Below are 14,720 nucleotides of genomic sequence, written 5' to 3'. Positions count from 1 at the left end.
ACCCCCCTCCCCAAACCCCATCGTGACGGAACGTCCTGGGTACTATCGTCGACAGTCGCGTGGCAGCCGAGTCCCGTCAATCTCTGCCACTTTTCGCCTTCGACTCTTCGTTTGTCGTCCGTCCGTCGTTGTGCGATCCGTTCTTCCTACCGAGACCCTCCCCCATCGCTTACCCGTGAATCGCCCACCATGCCGCCTCCGCCGCATATCAAACCCGAGAATGTCCTGAAGGTGAGTCGTGCCGTCGTGTGGGAGCGTTTCCTTCGTGTGTTGGAACCAACCGGACGACCACGCGAGAAGAGATCTACGGGAGACCCAAGGACAAACATCACTAACAGCCTGCCAGCGGGCTCAGGAACTCATCGCCGTGGGCCAAGCCCCCGCCGCCCTCAACGTCCTCCACGAGCATGTCACCTCCAAGCGGACGCGTTCCAGCCCCATCGCCTCCCTCGAACCCGTCATGCTTCTCTTCGTCGAACTCTCCGTCGATCTGCGCAAGGGAAAGGCCGCCAAGGATGGCCTCTACCAGTACAAGAACATCGCCCAGAACACCAACGTCGGAACCATCGAGGTTGTGCTCAAGAAGTTCATCGAACTTGCCGAGAAGAAGGTCACCGAGGCCCAGACCAAGGCCGATGAGATCCAGTCCTCCCTGGAGTCCGCCGCCCCCTCCGCCAACGTCGACGATCTCGAGGCCATCGAGACCCCCGAGACCATCCTCCTGGCCACCGTCTCCGGCGAACAGTCCCGCGATCGCACCGACCGTGCCGTCGTCACCCCCTGGCTCAAGTTCCTGTGGGAGACCTACCGCACCGTGCTGGAAATTCTCAAGAACAACGCTCGTCTCGAGGTCATGTACCAGACCACCGCGCTCCAGGCCTTCCAGTTCTGCCTCAAGTACACCCGCAAGACCGAGTTCCGTCGTCTCTGTGAACTGCTCCGCAACCATGTCCAGAACGCCGCCAAGTACTCCGCCCAGATGCACGCCATCAACCTGAGTGACCCCGACACCCTCCAGCGCCATCTCGACACCCGTTTCCAGCAGCTGAACGTCGCCGTCGAGCTCGAACTCTGGCAGGAGGCCTTCCGCAGCATCGAGGACATCCACACCCTGCTGAGCCTCAGCAAGCGGCCCGCCAAGAACGTCATGATGGCCAACTACTACGAGAAGCTGGCTCGCATCTTCCTCGTCAGCGAGAACTACCTCTTCCATGCCGCCGCCTGGAACCGCTACTACAACCTCCTCCGTCAGTCCGCCGTCACTCTCGCTGCCGGCCAGGGCACCAAGAAGGAGAATCCCTCCGTCTCCGAGGCCGACATGACCAAGGCCGCTTCCTTTGTCCTCCTCTCCGCCCTGGCCATCCCCGTCATCAGCACCTCCCGGTCCCGGGGTGCCCTCGTCGATGTCGATGAGGTCCGCAAGAACAAGAACACCCGTCTCACCAACCTGCTGGGCATGGCCTCCCCCCCGACCCGTGCCGTCCTCTTCAAGGATGCCATGAACAAGGGTCTCCTCAAGCGCGCTCGCCCCGAGATCCGCGAACTCTACAACATCCTCGAAGTCGACTTCCACCCGCTCTCCATCTGCAAGAAGATCACCCCCATCCTCAAGCAGATCGGTGCTGACCCCGAGATGGAGAAGTATGTCGTGCCTCTGCAGCAGGTCATCCTCACCCGCCTCTTCCAGCAGCTGTCTCAGGTCTACGAGTCGGTCGAGCTCAAGTTCGTCTACGAGCTCGCCCAGTTCCCCGACCCCTTCCAGATCACCCCCGCCATGATCGAGAAGTTCATCATGAACGGTTGCAAGAAGGGTGATCTCGCCATCCGCGTGGACCACATCTCCGGCGTTCTCACCTTCGACAGCGATGTGTTCTCCTCCGCCAAGGCCCTCCACCCCGGCAGCGCCGCCGGCTCCGCCGAGAGCGAGGTCGGCTCCGTCCAGCGCCTGCAGAACACCCCCGCCGAGATCGCCCGTCTGCAGCTCACCCGTCTGGCCAAGACCCTGCACGTGTCCTGCATGTATGTCGACCCGTCCTACAACGAGTCGCGTCTCCAGGCCAAGCAGGCCGCCCAGGCCCGCGCCCTGGCCGGTGCCGCCAAGGAACATGAGGAGACCCTGGGCCGCCGCGTCATCATCGAGAAGAAGAAGGAGGCCGCAACGGATGCTCTCCAGCGCAAGCAGAGAGAGGAGGAGACTCGCAAGCGCATCCGCACCCAGCAGCTCCAAGAGGCCGAGAAGCAGCGTCTCCTCGATGAGCACCGCGAGCGGGAAAAGAAGCGCATCAAGGACGAGCAGGACCGCATCCGCCAGCAGGAGCTCAAGAAGCAGCTGGAGGAGCTCAAGAGCGGCGTCAAGGGCATTGACCTCAACGAGATCGATCTGCAGGAGCTGGATGCCAACCGTCTGCGTGCCATGAAGCTCGCCCAGCTCGAGAAGGAGAAGAACGAGCTGAACGACCGCATTCGCACCACCGGCAAGCGCATCGATCACCTGGAGCGTGCGTTCCGCCGCGAGGAACTCAAGCACATCCCCGAGGACTACGAGGCGCAGAAGAAGCGGGACATGGAGATCTACGAGGCCACCAAGGCCGAGACCCTCCGGGAGGCTGAGCTCAAACACAAGGAGGCCGTCGCCCTCAAGCACCGCCTCAGCCGTCTTGTGCCCCAGTTCAACAGCTTCCGCAAGGATGTCTCCGAGAAGCGCCACGAGGAGTTCGAGAAGCGCCGCAAGGCCGCCGAGCGCGACTTCGAGGCGAAGAAGAAGCAGCGTGTCAAGGAGGTGCAGGAGCGCCGCCGCCGCGAGAAGGCCGAGCGCGAGATGGCCGAGCGCCAGCGCAAGGAGGAAGAGGAGCGCGCCCAGCGCGAGGAGGAGGAGAAGAGAATCCGCGACGAGGAGCGTCGGCGCGCCCTGGCCGAGGAGAAGGCCAAGCGTGAGGAAGAGAGAAAGTGCGTTGCCATCCCGCCCCCTCATGCTTTTCATTCTCTCGACGGAATTGCTAACGGAAAATGTACAGGAGACTCGACGAGATCGCCGCCAAGCAAAAGCAGCGTGAAGAGGAAGCTGAAGCCCGTCGTGCTGCCCGCAAGGCCGGCGAGGCAGCTCCCGCTCCCGCTCCCGCTGCCCGCGCCGAGCCCACCGAACGCACGGCACCCCGTCTCAACCTCGCTCCCCGCACCGGCGGTGGCCCCAGCTGGAGAGAGCGCCAGGCTGCGAAGGAGGCCGCCGGAGGCGCTGAGCCCGCCGCTGCCCCCGAGGAGGCGCCCCAGCCCGCCCGCAGGACCGGTGGCTACGTTCCGCCTCATCTCCGTGCTGGCTCGAATGCTGCTGCTCCCGCTGCTCCCTCCGGCGCCGCCCCCGAACGCTACGTCCCCCGTCACGCCCGCGAATCTTCTGCCTCCCAGCCCCCTGCCCGTACACAGACCCCCGGCTCCGACAGCGGTAGCGGTGGAAAGTGGGTGCCTCGCTGGAAGCAGCAGCAGACCCAGTAAATACATCTGTTGACGTTTGTGTTTCTATTCCCTGGATGATATTATGAAGTCTGTGTGTGTGGAAAAATGAGGAGAAAATTCGAGCAAAAGTTTCCTCTTTCTGGGCATGGTTGAATGAAGGGTGAATGGAAGGATTAATGACGATGTATGCGGTCCTCTTTTCTCCTAGTCTTGTTTTCTCTACCTCCTTGTTTGCATCTAGTTTCCTATCATCATTACTACGGTTCTTTCTCATCTAGTGTTGTTTATTCTACTGCTCCTTTCTTTCTGCCGTTCCATCAGTCCATCAGTTCCGGCCTTTCTAGCCGTTTTGTCGCTGGTCTGGATACCCATCCTGTTCTGGGTATACTGCATTCTTGTGCTCTGATATCATGTTGGTAGAGTATCTGGTAGTCTGATCACAATCTTTCATTATTCGAATGCCCCGGCTAGACTGAGCTTGAATAAATCTATCCCATATCGATATACATATACAGGCATAATATCCAGTCTTGATTCTCCCCTACTGTACAAAAGAAATGGTCTCGGCCTGCGACGGTCTGACAAGAAGATCGACAGGAAGAAAAGAAAACAGAAACGAAATGTCTTCTAACAACACGTCTGTTATATCTCTGCAGGTAACATCCGGGTATGAACAGGAGAACGAGATAGATCAATGCAGAGAGCACGAGAGGGGGTGTATGTGTATGTGACATGCCATCACCGGAAAAACACGGAGACAAGCGCAAAATCTATATATACGTCCAGAAAGAAATAAAAAGGAGACACAAAATGCAGCGAAGGATAAGACAGAAGAACAAGATCCATCAAGGTCGTATTCATAAGAGGTGTCAAGCGGCCGCGACTTCAGCGGACACCCCGAAGAGCTTCTCCCTCCACTCACCGCAGACGGCCTCAAAGCCGCTGACGACGTCGCCGCACTCGCGCCCGGCCTCGCGGTCTTTAAGTCGGCGGTCCCAGTCGCCCCGTTCGATCCAGCGCGTGCCCTCCTCGCGGCCTTCCTCCTCGCGCCGCAGCTCGGCGACGAGTTCGCGGGCCGAGCGCAGCCGGCGCGAGGCGGTGGAGGTGAGCTGGCGCGATTCGTAGAGCGTGTCGCTCAGGCCGCGGAGGGAGAGCGTGATGTCGGAGGTCTGCGAGATGAGCGTCTGCAGGGAGACGAGCGGGTCGAGGGCCGGCGACTGCGAGCGGCTGAGCGTGTTGGGGGAGGCCTGGCGCGGCTGGTCCGGGAAGGGGTACGGGAGGGTGGGGAGGAGGTCGTCGTCGATGAGGGGGATGAGAGCGTCAATGGCGTCTTCGGAGAGGAGCGGGAAGGGCGAGAAGAGGAGCGGATGGGTGAGGGTCTGGAGGGCGCGGGTTTGGTGGGTGAGGTGCGAAGTGATGGAGGAGTGTGCGGTGATGAGTCTGCGACGAGCTGTCAGGACGTCGTCCTTCCGACTGGTGGTGGGGTGGTTTCAGGAAATACGTACCTCATGGCATTGTTCTCGATGCCGCTCTGGGCGCCGAGATCTCGCAGCGCCTCCACCGCGCGCTGGATCACATAGTCGCTCTCGCTGCCGTTGTTCTCGATGCCTCGTCGCGCGAGGCTCTCAATCTCCGCCATCTGGCTCTCCAGGCCGGGCGAGATGTCCGCAGCCTCCTCGAAATCGGAGTCGTTGCCGTAGTCGGATCCGTCATAGTGGGATTCATGCCGACGATGATGCCGGTGGCCGTTCCGCATCTTCAGCTTGGGCGGTTGCAGGGACCGCTCTGGGGAGTATCCAGAGGACGACGTGCGCGTTCGCATGTGGTGGTGGTAGTCATCATCCGCGTCGCTATGATCGAGTGGCTGCGAATCCGGCGAGATCTGGTCGACCTCCTGGCCCGAGGCGTATCCGTAGCCCCCTTCCTCCTCCTCCCACGCATCGGCAAGCTCATCGGCGAGGTTCCCCAGTCCACCGCCCATTCCTGCCGCGGTCCCATAGTCCACGGACATCCTGTTGGACCCGTCTAGACTCTGTGCATGGTGTCGGCGCGGTGTCCCAGGGGACGGCGGGGCGGACAAGCGAGGTGATTGAGGCGGACTGTGAGTGAAGCCGTTCGGGGCGTATGTCCCAGGGGAGATGGGATCAGCGTCGATACTGGACTGGCTCTGACTATGGCGGTGAGACATCATGTTCAGGGGAGACGGAGACGGGCCGAAAGAGATATCCGAGGATGTTGAGCTCCAGGGGCGGGAATAGCAGCCGAACGCGGAGGGCAGACGTTCCGCAGTAGATTATCAGATCGCTGACAGAGTAGAAGAGCAAATTGAAGGGGATTGATGTGTCTATTGTCGGTTGATCGTGGAGGCCTTCAACGTGGAGGGGAAGGAAATCAACACAGGATCCAGGAGCACATCACCAGGATGTGTGGAGGACCGTAGAGGATTGACAGAAAGGGATATCGAGAAGAACTGGACAGATAAATCCAGCGACGAGACAAGGAGGGAGACAGGCGAGGGAGGTGACCAGACGAGGGAGACGAAGTTGTTGTTCGAGTGATGATGATGATCGTCCGGCCGCTTTTTTCCCCGTGACCGCCGAAGCCCCAACGGCTTTTGCTCTTTCTTTCCCCTCCATCACCATTATCACCACCACCACCATCTCTCCCACCTCAATCCCTCGCCATGAGCTCCATCCGTCGCATGTCCCCCACGGACCTTTTCTCCCTCAATCTCACCAACCTCGACCCATTGACCGAAAACTATGACATCGGGTTCTACCTCAATTACCTCATGCGCTGGCCCTCCCTCTTCAGCAGCGTCCAGGACCGCGGGGAGGGCATAGTCGGCTATAGTATGTAACCTCCGGGATCAGCATCTGACATCCTCCTGTTCTGCATTGTCTACGCAAAGAAGAATAAGGAAACCAAGTTCCCCTCGCTGACCGCGCAATCTTTCCCCTGCAAACAGTCATGGGCAAGCTCGAGGAACAACACCCCTCCCTGCGCCATTCCGAACATTACACCCCCTGGCACGGCCACATCACTGTTCTCACCGTTGCGCCAGCGTGGCGTCGACTCGGCCATGCGCGTCGTCTCACCGAGCGTCTTGAGCGGGGCTCGGATATCAACGATGCTTGGTTTGTGGACCTATATGTGCGGGCAAGCAATAAAATAGCGGTGGGCATGTACACGGGGATGGGGTCAGTCTACACCTTCTCCAGGGGAAGAGGCCGTTCATTGCTAACCGTTCTTCTGCAGATACTCCGTGTTCCGCCGCGTGGTCAATTACTACAGTGACGATCCGTCAGGTTTATCAGAGACGGGCGAAGACGCTTTCGACATGCGTAAACCATGCAGTCGTGACAAGGACCTACAGCATGTCCGCGAGAAAGGAGAGGAGTTCTTAGTTAATCCGGAGGATGTCTCGTGACCTTCATCGGTGAATGTCCAAAAGTCGATTTACTTTAGCATTCGGGTGTTTGGCGTTTTCGCACTCATGGCGCGGCTTACTGTTTGTCTTTCCTGTTTGACTACCCCCGGGTCTCAAATATACGTAAATATATAGAAGGTGGATGGAACGAGGCAAATAATCCGTTTCGTCAATGCAATTATATATCCATTCTCATATGGTATGTACACGATTATCCGTCAGAATGCAACCTTTTTAGAACACAAAACTCCAATCTATACCCATGCCATGCATATTAGTTTTTAGCAGCCCACATAGTCAGAGCGAACCGGTGTATTGGGAGGCGCTTTAAACAAGGTCAGAGGCGCCCATGCACAAGCTCATAGGACCTCCAAGTCACCCACAGCTCCTCAAGCCTTCATGACCACTCTGAGTCCGGTGCGAGAGAGTCTCACAGACAGGAAAACCGCGCTAGACACAATGAGACAGCACGCAGTAAATAACTGCACGCCCAGATACTGGTGCGTATCACTCATGATGGCACCACCAATCGGGGTACCGATCAGCAATCCGATCGACGTCGTAGCGAACACCATGCCCAGCCGAGTTCCCAGGGTGCGGATATCCTTGGTCAAACTGGCCATGACAACGGGCGGGAGAGAAACGAAACCGCCAGAAAAGAGACCGTAGAGCACGGACAGAACGATGATGCCGGGGACGGTGTGAACACGGATCCACACGAAGGCGAGGATGGCCGTCACGGTAGCGGCAGGCGTAAGAACGTTCAACGGCCCGATATGATCGGCGAGGAAGTTGGGAAAGATTCGTCCGAAAGTAGATCCGGCATTGAGCATGGAGAGCAGATAGAAACCCAGGTTCGCGTCGACGATGCCGGTGTCGATAGCGTACGACTGCACATAGAAGAGGAAGTTGTAGAAGCCCAAGAATCCCAAGAACATGGCAATGCAGAACAGGACGAACGGCGGCTCCTTGAAGGCAGAAAGTTGAAGAAGCTTGCGCTTCTCCTTAGGCTGGAACCGCAGGCGCATCAGAGTGAATGATATACAACAAGTCCCGAAACACAAGAAGCCCACAGCACGGGTTGCCCAGGGGAAGCCAACCCGGTGCTGGAGCTGGTTAAACATGATCGGATAGATCACTCCGCCAATGCTGCTCCCGGAGGCCGCAATGCCGTTTGCTAGTCCCCTTCGTTTCCTGAAGTATTGGGGCAACAGCGCCACGGATGGGACGAAAAGGCATCCGGCCGCCAGACCAATACACACCCCCTGGGCCAGGATTAGATGCCAAAACTTAGAGGAAATGCTGGTCATCATCAGACCGAAGGGAAGCATGATGCCGCCAAAGGAGAGGAGGTGACGGAAATAGCCTGCATCGAAGAGTGGCCCCGTCACCACACCGAACAGCATAAGCAGGAAAGACTGCAAGGATCCGATCCAGGCGATGGACGAAGAAGTCATATTAGACAGTAGATTCTGCTCGTAATACGTTTGGAAGGCACCCCATGTGTTGATGACGCCCCTGACAAGTCTGTGGTTAGCGGGCTCCCGTATACTTCGTGGGTTCAAAGAGTGCATACCATGAATTAAAGAAAAGAAAGAAAGAGCCAATCACTTGCAACCAAGCCAACAGACCCGTGTCGTATGTCGGCTCATCTGGGCTTTTCTCCTCCAGAGGCGGGTTGGCCGAACTAATCTGGCTCTCATCGTCGTGGTTTTGGGGGGTGTGAGCACCCACAACGACCTTCTCTTGTACATCAGCACTGGTCCCCATTTCTGGCATGGTTATTACAACCGGTCGCCTTCTGAGATATAGATGCGCAAAACAAAGGACACAAACGCAGCAGCTGACGAACTAGAAAATGCAACCTGGAGACAGAGGGATGCCCTTGTGGGGGTCTACTGCACAGGGTCGACAGATAAAGGCCACTACGTGAGAGAATCGGCGGCAGAATGGACATCTTATAGATTGATTGACTCAAATTTTCAAGCGTCTGGAAAGCCTGCGGGGCGCCCAGTAGGCCAAGCTTGTGAGCTAGAGACCCGAAAGGGCAGCCGACTGGAGAGAAAAGGTCCACCTGATGGAACCCATCCATACGCATAGTCTCCTAGGGATTAGACGAGACCAAGTGAGCAGGGGACGTCTGGAGCAGATTTTTGCGGACCCATAGGCGGAAAGTACCCTAGTGGCGTACCCGAAACCAGCGGGTGGGTTCCATAGTTGTTGACCTCGGGGTCGGCAAGCAGCTCAGGAGGGCACAGCCGAACAGGAGTGGTTCAACGGGCATTCTGGATGATGATGCCCAAGTGTCGATCCTTCACAAGTGAAGTTATCGGTCTTTGAACCTGCATAAGATCTTGAAGCAAGAGTGGATTGCCAAACTTTGAGGTTCCTGATCATTGGTGGAGGCTGAGATGACTCGGTTGTCAGCGTGCCGATTTATCCAGCGGGGACGGATTTAAAGGTTGATTGATTTATAATGAGAATGCGTGACCACGGACGATTTCAACGAGTCGGACCGTCAGAGAGTAACCACGGGCGTTGTGAATGCGTGGCCGAACCCACATGCCATGCGCCATCTAGCGTATACATCGCGGAGATGTGGAAAGGAGGGACAATTGAATCGTCATTCGCAGGGCGTGCGTTAACTCCGAATCCGGTGGCTGACTAATCTATTTACTACATCTCAACATCCTGTCAATCCCCACGATCTTATGGAATGCCTCTCCCCTAACTATGGACCATCATCAATGACAGACGGCGTCGTTGCTATTGACCAGCTTCGTACACGGGGCATCGTCCCTGGTACACTACGGAGCCCCTCTGGTCAGTATCGATATCCGTACGACAGCAAGACGGGAACACTCGAGAAGAAATGACAAAGAAAGATTCTGTGCGACATACCGGAGTGATCTTGTTGCATCCCCAGGTGGAAGACTCCATGTTGTGATCACAATAAACCAGGCATCGATCAATACCGGTCTTGCACTTCTATATAGAAAGAACGATGTCAGTCAGCCATGGGGTCACGAATCTCGTGGATAAATACATACTCCCGAACAGTACTGGACAGACCTGACAGGGCCCAAATTTGCAGCACGCATGACTGGGTTGTCCAACTCGGTATTAACATCGACAGGATCAGTATCGATCACCTCCGAGACCACTCTCTGAGTAACGAGAGCGAGAAGGATAGAGAGACAGGAGAAGAGATTGAGCTTCATCATTGATAGTGGGTTTTTGATAGAATGAAGTTTGGTGGGATACGCAAGGGTCGAGATCCTGTTTTGCCCTTGAGGAAGGTAAAAGAATGTCAGGTCTCGAACAACGCCTTCCTGATGGGAAATCCAACTGCTTATATACCCTCTAATGCTAGGTGGATGGCACCATCTACCAACAAAGAAGGACGTAGTGAAGCAGTTGGTGATCACCAAGTGACGTGCCGCCTTCAGGGATGCCAAAAGTAGTGCATACAGCCAATGAGAATCTTCGTGGGCTTCAAGGCTGGACAGTCTAGACTCCAAAAGGGGTGGTTATTTCAAATTCGACTATGTTTTTACCAATAATCGAGTATCTGATAGTCCTGCTACCAATTTCTGATCATGCTCTTTCTAAGCTCTGTCGGTTCTATCTGTATAGTCATAAACCCCCTGTGACTAGAGCTCCAACCCTAGCAGAACTAATTCACTCCGAGCTGAGTGAAGGGCGTAAAGCAGTCATAGATCATAAAATGATAGAGATATAGTCACAACGTAAATAAAAGCCCCATGTCCAAGCCATCCTTAGGTATGGTAGGTAGATCCCCAGCTGCGCATGATACCTGGTCATACAAGTCCACCCTCGTTATTATATTATTCCTGCAAGATAGCAACATCAGTCATCTGAAATAGATAGCTAACGACAAACTTTTTTCTATTTATTGTATAAGACTGCACTGCCTTATCTGTTTTGGGGTTTTCTGTTCCCTTCGAATGGCCTGACCAGCTATTGTAGCCATCAAGGCCCCTTCCGACTCCGAAACTCCAAACGCTATGCTTGCACGAGGGGGTTGAGAATAACATACATGAATAGTAAATAAAACATGAGCTCAAATCTGATACACTGCCTTCCATCTCGTCGTTCGGTTCACAGCAATTCTTCGCACGTCCAATCCTCATAACTAGATCATGTCAGACTACCCACACTATATCGCGACTGCGGGAATCTTACCTTCCATCCGGCATATATCTCCTCACGATCAAAGGAATTTTCTTCTGGTTCAACTCCTTGATGGCAATCTGGAGGGGATCCGTCTCACCCTCGAGGTCCACAAGCACCGGGGCATTCATACTAGATGCAGTTAGAACAGAGCTCTCGACTGCAAAGCCTCAAAAATATCTCGAACCTGATCTGCAGAGCACGGGTACCTAGAACACGCGCCCTCTCGTATTTAGTCATGTAGGGGGTCGTCGTGCGCTGGTCGTTGGCCACCTTCTTTTCGCGCGTTTGCTCTATCACCCGGCCCGAATATCCAGCGTTGGGATCGCCCGAAACGACAACTCGATCACCGTTGACAGCGGGCGTATACGATTCGCCGTCATATCCGTCCGCTCCTCCCTCCGCACCTTCGACATCTTCGGGGTTCAGAAAATCCTCGGGTTCATTTTCGTCAAACACCTCCTCGGCGGGCTCATAGTCATAACTGTGCCAAAAAGCGAGTCAGAAGAGTCATCTCCATATATCCAGAAAATCCATCCGAAACATATAGTTCAATGAGTGGTGTTTCGGAGGAGGTGCAGGATTTGAACTGGGGGAAATCTCTTACGTCTCCTCAGCGTCGTGGTCACCGTAGTCGGACATTGTGCCAATTCAGAGCAGTCGAAATCAAAAAAAGACAAATCAGCGGCGACTCAGGCTTCGAAAGCGAATGGACCCGTCCCGGGAAAGCAGACAGGGACGGAATGATGGACGATGCGACAAGTTCTTTGAGCGAAGAGATGAAGGCTGCGATGCATCAAAAGAAGGCGGAAAAAGTTCCTTGGCCGCTAGACCGCTTTGGGCAGCCCACTCTCACCGCCTTTCTGGGCACTCCCGGCAAAATTATTTTTCTTGCGACGAGATTATTTCCCCCTTGTCTTTCTATCCAGTCTCTCCCAGAATTGGGTGGATTCATCACCTACGGTGTCTATTCCTTCTCCATATGAGACGTACGCCCTAGAGGCTGGTGGTGGTTGAGCCATGGGCCTGAAACGGAAGGCCGCTGAGGGCTTTCTGTCCCCTAGTAAGAAGGCCCAGAGACAATCCGCGCTAGGTGATAATGGTATGGATCTCTTCCCAAACACCGACGTCCATCTTGATCTCAGCTCTTACTGTTGAATGCAGATCCAATTTATGAAGAGGCCCATTCTGAGGCCGAGTATGTCGCCTCAGACGCCAGTAGTGTCGCCAGCGACAGTCTCCATGAGACGCCGGCTACCCCGTTCTCAACAACCTCGACAAGGTATCCTTCCGAGCTGAAAACCCACCTGTGTCCGTTCGAGGGATGCACAAAAGCATTCAATCGCCCGGCTCGGCTCCAGGAACACCTCCGTTCACACAACAACGAGAGACTGTTCCAGTGCACGTACGAAAACTGCGACAAGACGTTCCTTCGCGCCTCACACCTGAACCATCATATTAAGAGCGCCCACACTGGTGTCCGAGACTACGTTTGCGATCGCCCAGGCTGCGGGAAAAGCTTCGTGACCGGCTCCCGACTGCGTCGACATCTCGCGGCGCACGACGGCCGCGATAAGTACCGCTGCACGGAATATCCGCCCTGCAGCGAGACCTTTCGGAAACATTCGACCCTGCAGAAGCATATCACGGCCGCTCATCTGAAGCAGAAGCCCTTCCCGTGTACCCATGTTGACCCGAACACCGGTGAGAAATGCCCCATGGCCTTCGACAGTGCGGGCCATCTCCGAGCGCACGAGAGCAGAATCCACACGGAGAAACGCTTCACCTGTGCAGAATGCTCCCACGTGGCGCAAAATAGCGGCGAGGCATTGGCAAATGGAGCGGTGACATTCCCTACTTACGCTTTGCTGCAAGCCCACATCCGGACTGCCCATCCGCCGCAGTGTCCTCACTGTTCAGTCAGCTGCTCCACCCAGCGAGAGCTCCGGCGCCACCTCGAGGTCGCTCATGGTAATGTGAGTCTTGAGGAACGCAAGCTGTTCCCATGCACAGTTCCAGGTTGTGACCGCAGCTTTACGAAGAAAGGGAACCTTACTGTGCATATCCGGACTGTGCACGAAGGCGAGAAGCGGTTTGTCTGCGGCGAGACAGACGTCTCTGCATCTAAGCGGGTAGTTGGCTGGGATGGACAGGGATGCGGGAAGCGTTATGGGAGCAAGCTCGCACTAGAAGAACACATCCGCACTGCACACCTTGGCTTTCCCAATGCTAAGGCAGAGCGTCGACAACGTCTGGGCCTGGCCAGTGGCCAGAGCACTCCCAAGGCTAGGTTCGCCGCACCTTCGGCGCTGACCGCTCTCACTGGCGAAGGGTATGCGGAGGAAAGTGGCCGCCACATCGTCTGCTTCGTGGAGACGTGCCCGCATCGCTTCCACCGCAATTACGATCTCTGGGTTCATATGGGAAGCAGGCATCACTGCTCCGAGGATGAGATCCGCGACCTATTCATGCAACGAGCCCTGCTAGCCGATGCTAGTGAGCCCATTAGTGGTGACATATTTGGTATATATGGGCTTGATCTGGACAATGATGAAGCCTCGTACGAACCGTATGTTTTAGGAGAGACTTCGGCGACAAATACTGGTTCAGATGTGAACACTGCAGCAGCTGGTGGTACCGATATGGACGTGTCTTTTCACACGGAAGACTTTAACAGTGGTTTGGCATATAACTTTGACATGATGATGGACGATGTCGACTCTAATATACCCGATTCTGATGATATGGCGATGGTGGATCCATTGTTGGCGTACAACATGATGGAGTGATACGATTATGTTTTATTTCCTTTTTTGGTTTCAAAAGCGGATGCAGCGGGTGCAAGTGATTCTTCGATAAAGCGTATCTAAGTGGCCTATTCAAGTGAAATATTCTTTGGTCGTTCACATATAATTTACACGGGTTTTCAATGATCCTCTAGATAAATGGCACAGCTCATGATCGTTTGACAACAATACAATTGGCACAACGAGACCTAAGATATATTTTTGTGGGCTGACATAAATGTCAACTATCTGAACAGAATCGTCACGTCACATCGAGCCATATCAACTGAATGAGTAAAAGACTTCATTCTGCGCAGTATATCGTCGAGAGGATACGGCGGTGGAGGATTATAGCCCAAGCAGGTAGTTCAATCACAGCAAGTCTCGTACTGTCACCGATACTGCCAGGAAACACAGAAATCCACCGTCTTACCTGGTAGAAAAGGAAAAAAAAAATAAAATTGGAAAACTACAGCACTGCCATTTGTTGATTGAACATCGTCAGAGTGGAGATTTTTCAATATGTTCTTAATCTGCGTATTCTGCGCTCACCCAACAACGCCGCGACGCCTTCCAAGTCCAGCTGGCTCATACCCATAAAATACAACGCCGGGTGAAGTGTAAGAGACAGCATCAGAAGTTAAGAAAGGAGAGGTGAAAAGAAATTCCATACCAATCGTCGGTCTGAATCAAGTATCAAACTGTCAAACCACCAATCGATACGGGGCTTCCTTTTGCAAGTCAGGTCTCTTCCCCTCCTCGAATCCCATTATTCAAGTCGACACTTAACCGTAGCTCGAAACAACTTGGATTTTAGAATATTCACAGCGAAAATGGTGGCTCAATATGGACATCGAAAC

At 54.9% G+C, this 14,720-nt stretch overlaps 7 protein-coding genes across 7 annotated transcripts; 3 read left to right on the top strand and 4 right to left on the bottom strand.

The window, feature by feature from the left end:
• Nucleotides 1–189: 189 nt before the first annotated feature.
• Nucleotides 190–3,489, top strand: tif32 (putative eukaryotic translation initiation factor 3 subunit EifCa; the record flags this gene model as incomplete). Its single annotated transcript, XM_073692854.1, has 3 exons — nucleotides 190–231; nucleotides 347–2,946; nucleotides 3,015–3,489. The coding sequence occupies 3 exons, from the start codon at nucleotides 190–192 to the stop codon at nucleotides 3,487–3,489; spliced, it is 3,117 nt and encodes a 1,038-aa protein (XP_073553014.1).
• Nucleotides 3,490–4,319: 830 nt separating this feature from the next.
• Nucleotides 4,320–5,638, bottom strand: BDV59DRAFT_197185 (uncharacterized protein; the record flags this gene model as incomplete). Its single annotated transcript, XM_073692853.1, has 2 exons — nucleotides 4,320–4,890; nucleotides 4,956–5,638. The coding sequence occupies 2 exons, from the start codon at nucleotides 5,636–5,638 to the stop codon at nucleotides 4,320–4,322; spliced, it is 1,254 nt and encodes a 417-aa protein (XP_073553013.1).
• Nucleotides 5,639–6,056: 418 nt separating this feature from the next.
• BDV59DRAFT_166509 (peptide alpha-N-acetyltransferase complex B subunit NAT3) lies at nucleotides 6,057–7,068 on the top strand. Its single transcript, XM_073687724.1, has 3 exons — nucleotides 6,057–6,302; nucleotides 6,419–6,650; nucleotides 6,709–7,068. Exons 1-3 carry the CDS (start codon nucleotides 6,134–6,136, stop codon nucleotides 6,878–6,880), a joined length of 573 nt encoding a protein of 190 aa, XP_073553012.1. The 5' UTR covers nucleotides 6,057–6,133; the 3' UTR covers nucleotides 6,881–7,068.
• On the bottom strand, nucleotides 7,069–9,213 carry BDV59DRAFT_166507 (MCT family MFS transporter). Its single transcript, XM_073687723.1, has 2 exons — nucleotides 8,457–9,213; nucleotides 7,069–8,398 (listed from the first exon to the last, which is right to left on the bottom strand). Exons 1-2 carry the CDS (start codon nucleotides 8,657–8,659, stop codon nucleotides 7,270–7,272), a joined length of 1,332 nt encoding a protein of 443 aa, XP_073553011.1. The 5' UTR covers nucleotides 8,660–9,213; the 3' UTR covers nucleotides 7,069–7,269.
• A 384-nt stretch (nucleotides 9,214–9,597) lies between these two features.
• On the bottom strand, nucleotides 9,598–10,265 carry BDV59DRAFT_2039 (uncharacterized protein). Its single transcript, XM_073694345.1, has 2 exons — nucleotides 9,931–10,265; nucleotides 9,598–9,868 (listed from the first exon to the last, which is right to left on the bottom strand). Exons 1-2 carry the CDS (start codon nucleotides 10,102–10,104, stop codon nucleotides 9,647–9,649), a joined length of 396 nt encoding a protein of 131 aa, XP_073553010.1. The 5' UTR covers nucleotides 10,105–10,265; the 3' UTR covers nucleotides 9,598–9,646.
• A 144-nt stretch (nucleotides 10,266–10,409) lies between these two features.
• On the bottom strand, nucleotides 10,410–11,844 carry BDV59DRAFT_166500 (DNA-directed RNA polymerase core subunit RPO26). Its single transcript, XM_073687722.1, has 5 exons — nucleotides 11,682–11,844; nucleotides 11,262–11,558; nucleotides 11,087–11,206; nucleotides 10,941–11,036; nucleotides 10,410–10,734 (listed from the first exon to the last, which is right to left on the bottom strand). Exons 1-4 carry the CDS (start codon nucleotides 11,714–11,716, stop codon nucleotides 11,003–11,005), a joined length of 486 nt encoding a protein of 161 aa, XP_073553009.1. The 5' UTR covers nucleotides 11,717–11,844; the 3' UTR covers nucleotides 10,410–10,734; nucleotides 10,941–11,002.
• A 151-nt stretch (nucleotides 11,845–11,995) lies between these two features.
• On the top strand, nucleotides 11,996–14,029 carry BDV59DRAFT_166499 (C2H2-type zinc finger protein). Its single transcript, XM_073687721.1, has 2 exons — nucleotides 11,996–12,176; nucleotides 12,239–14,029. The coding sequence occupies exons 1-2, from the start codon at nucleotides 12,095–12,097 to the stop codon at nucleotides 13,861–13,863; spliced, it is 1,707 nt and encodes a 568-aa protein (XP_073553008.1). The 5' UTR covers nucleotides 11,996–12,094; the 3' UTR covers nucleotides 13,864–14,029.
• The last annotated feature ends 691 nt before the right edge of the window (nucleotides 14,030–14,720 follow it).

Source organism: Aspergillus ambiguus (genome assembly GCF_047715705.1).
Source record: "Aspergillus ambiguus strain CBS 117.58 unplaced genomic scaffold BDV59scaffold_1, whole genome shotgun sequence".
NCBI lineage: Eukaryota > Fungi > Ascomycota > Eurotiomycetes > Eurotiales > Aspergillaceae > Aspergillus > Aspergillus ambiguus.
This window is presented reverse-complemented; position numbering and strand designations above follow the sequence as displayed.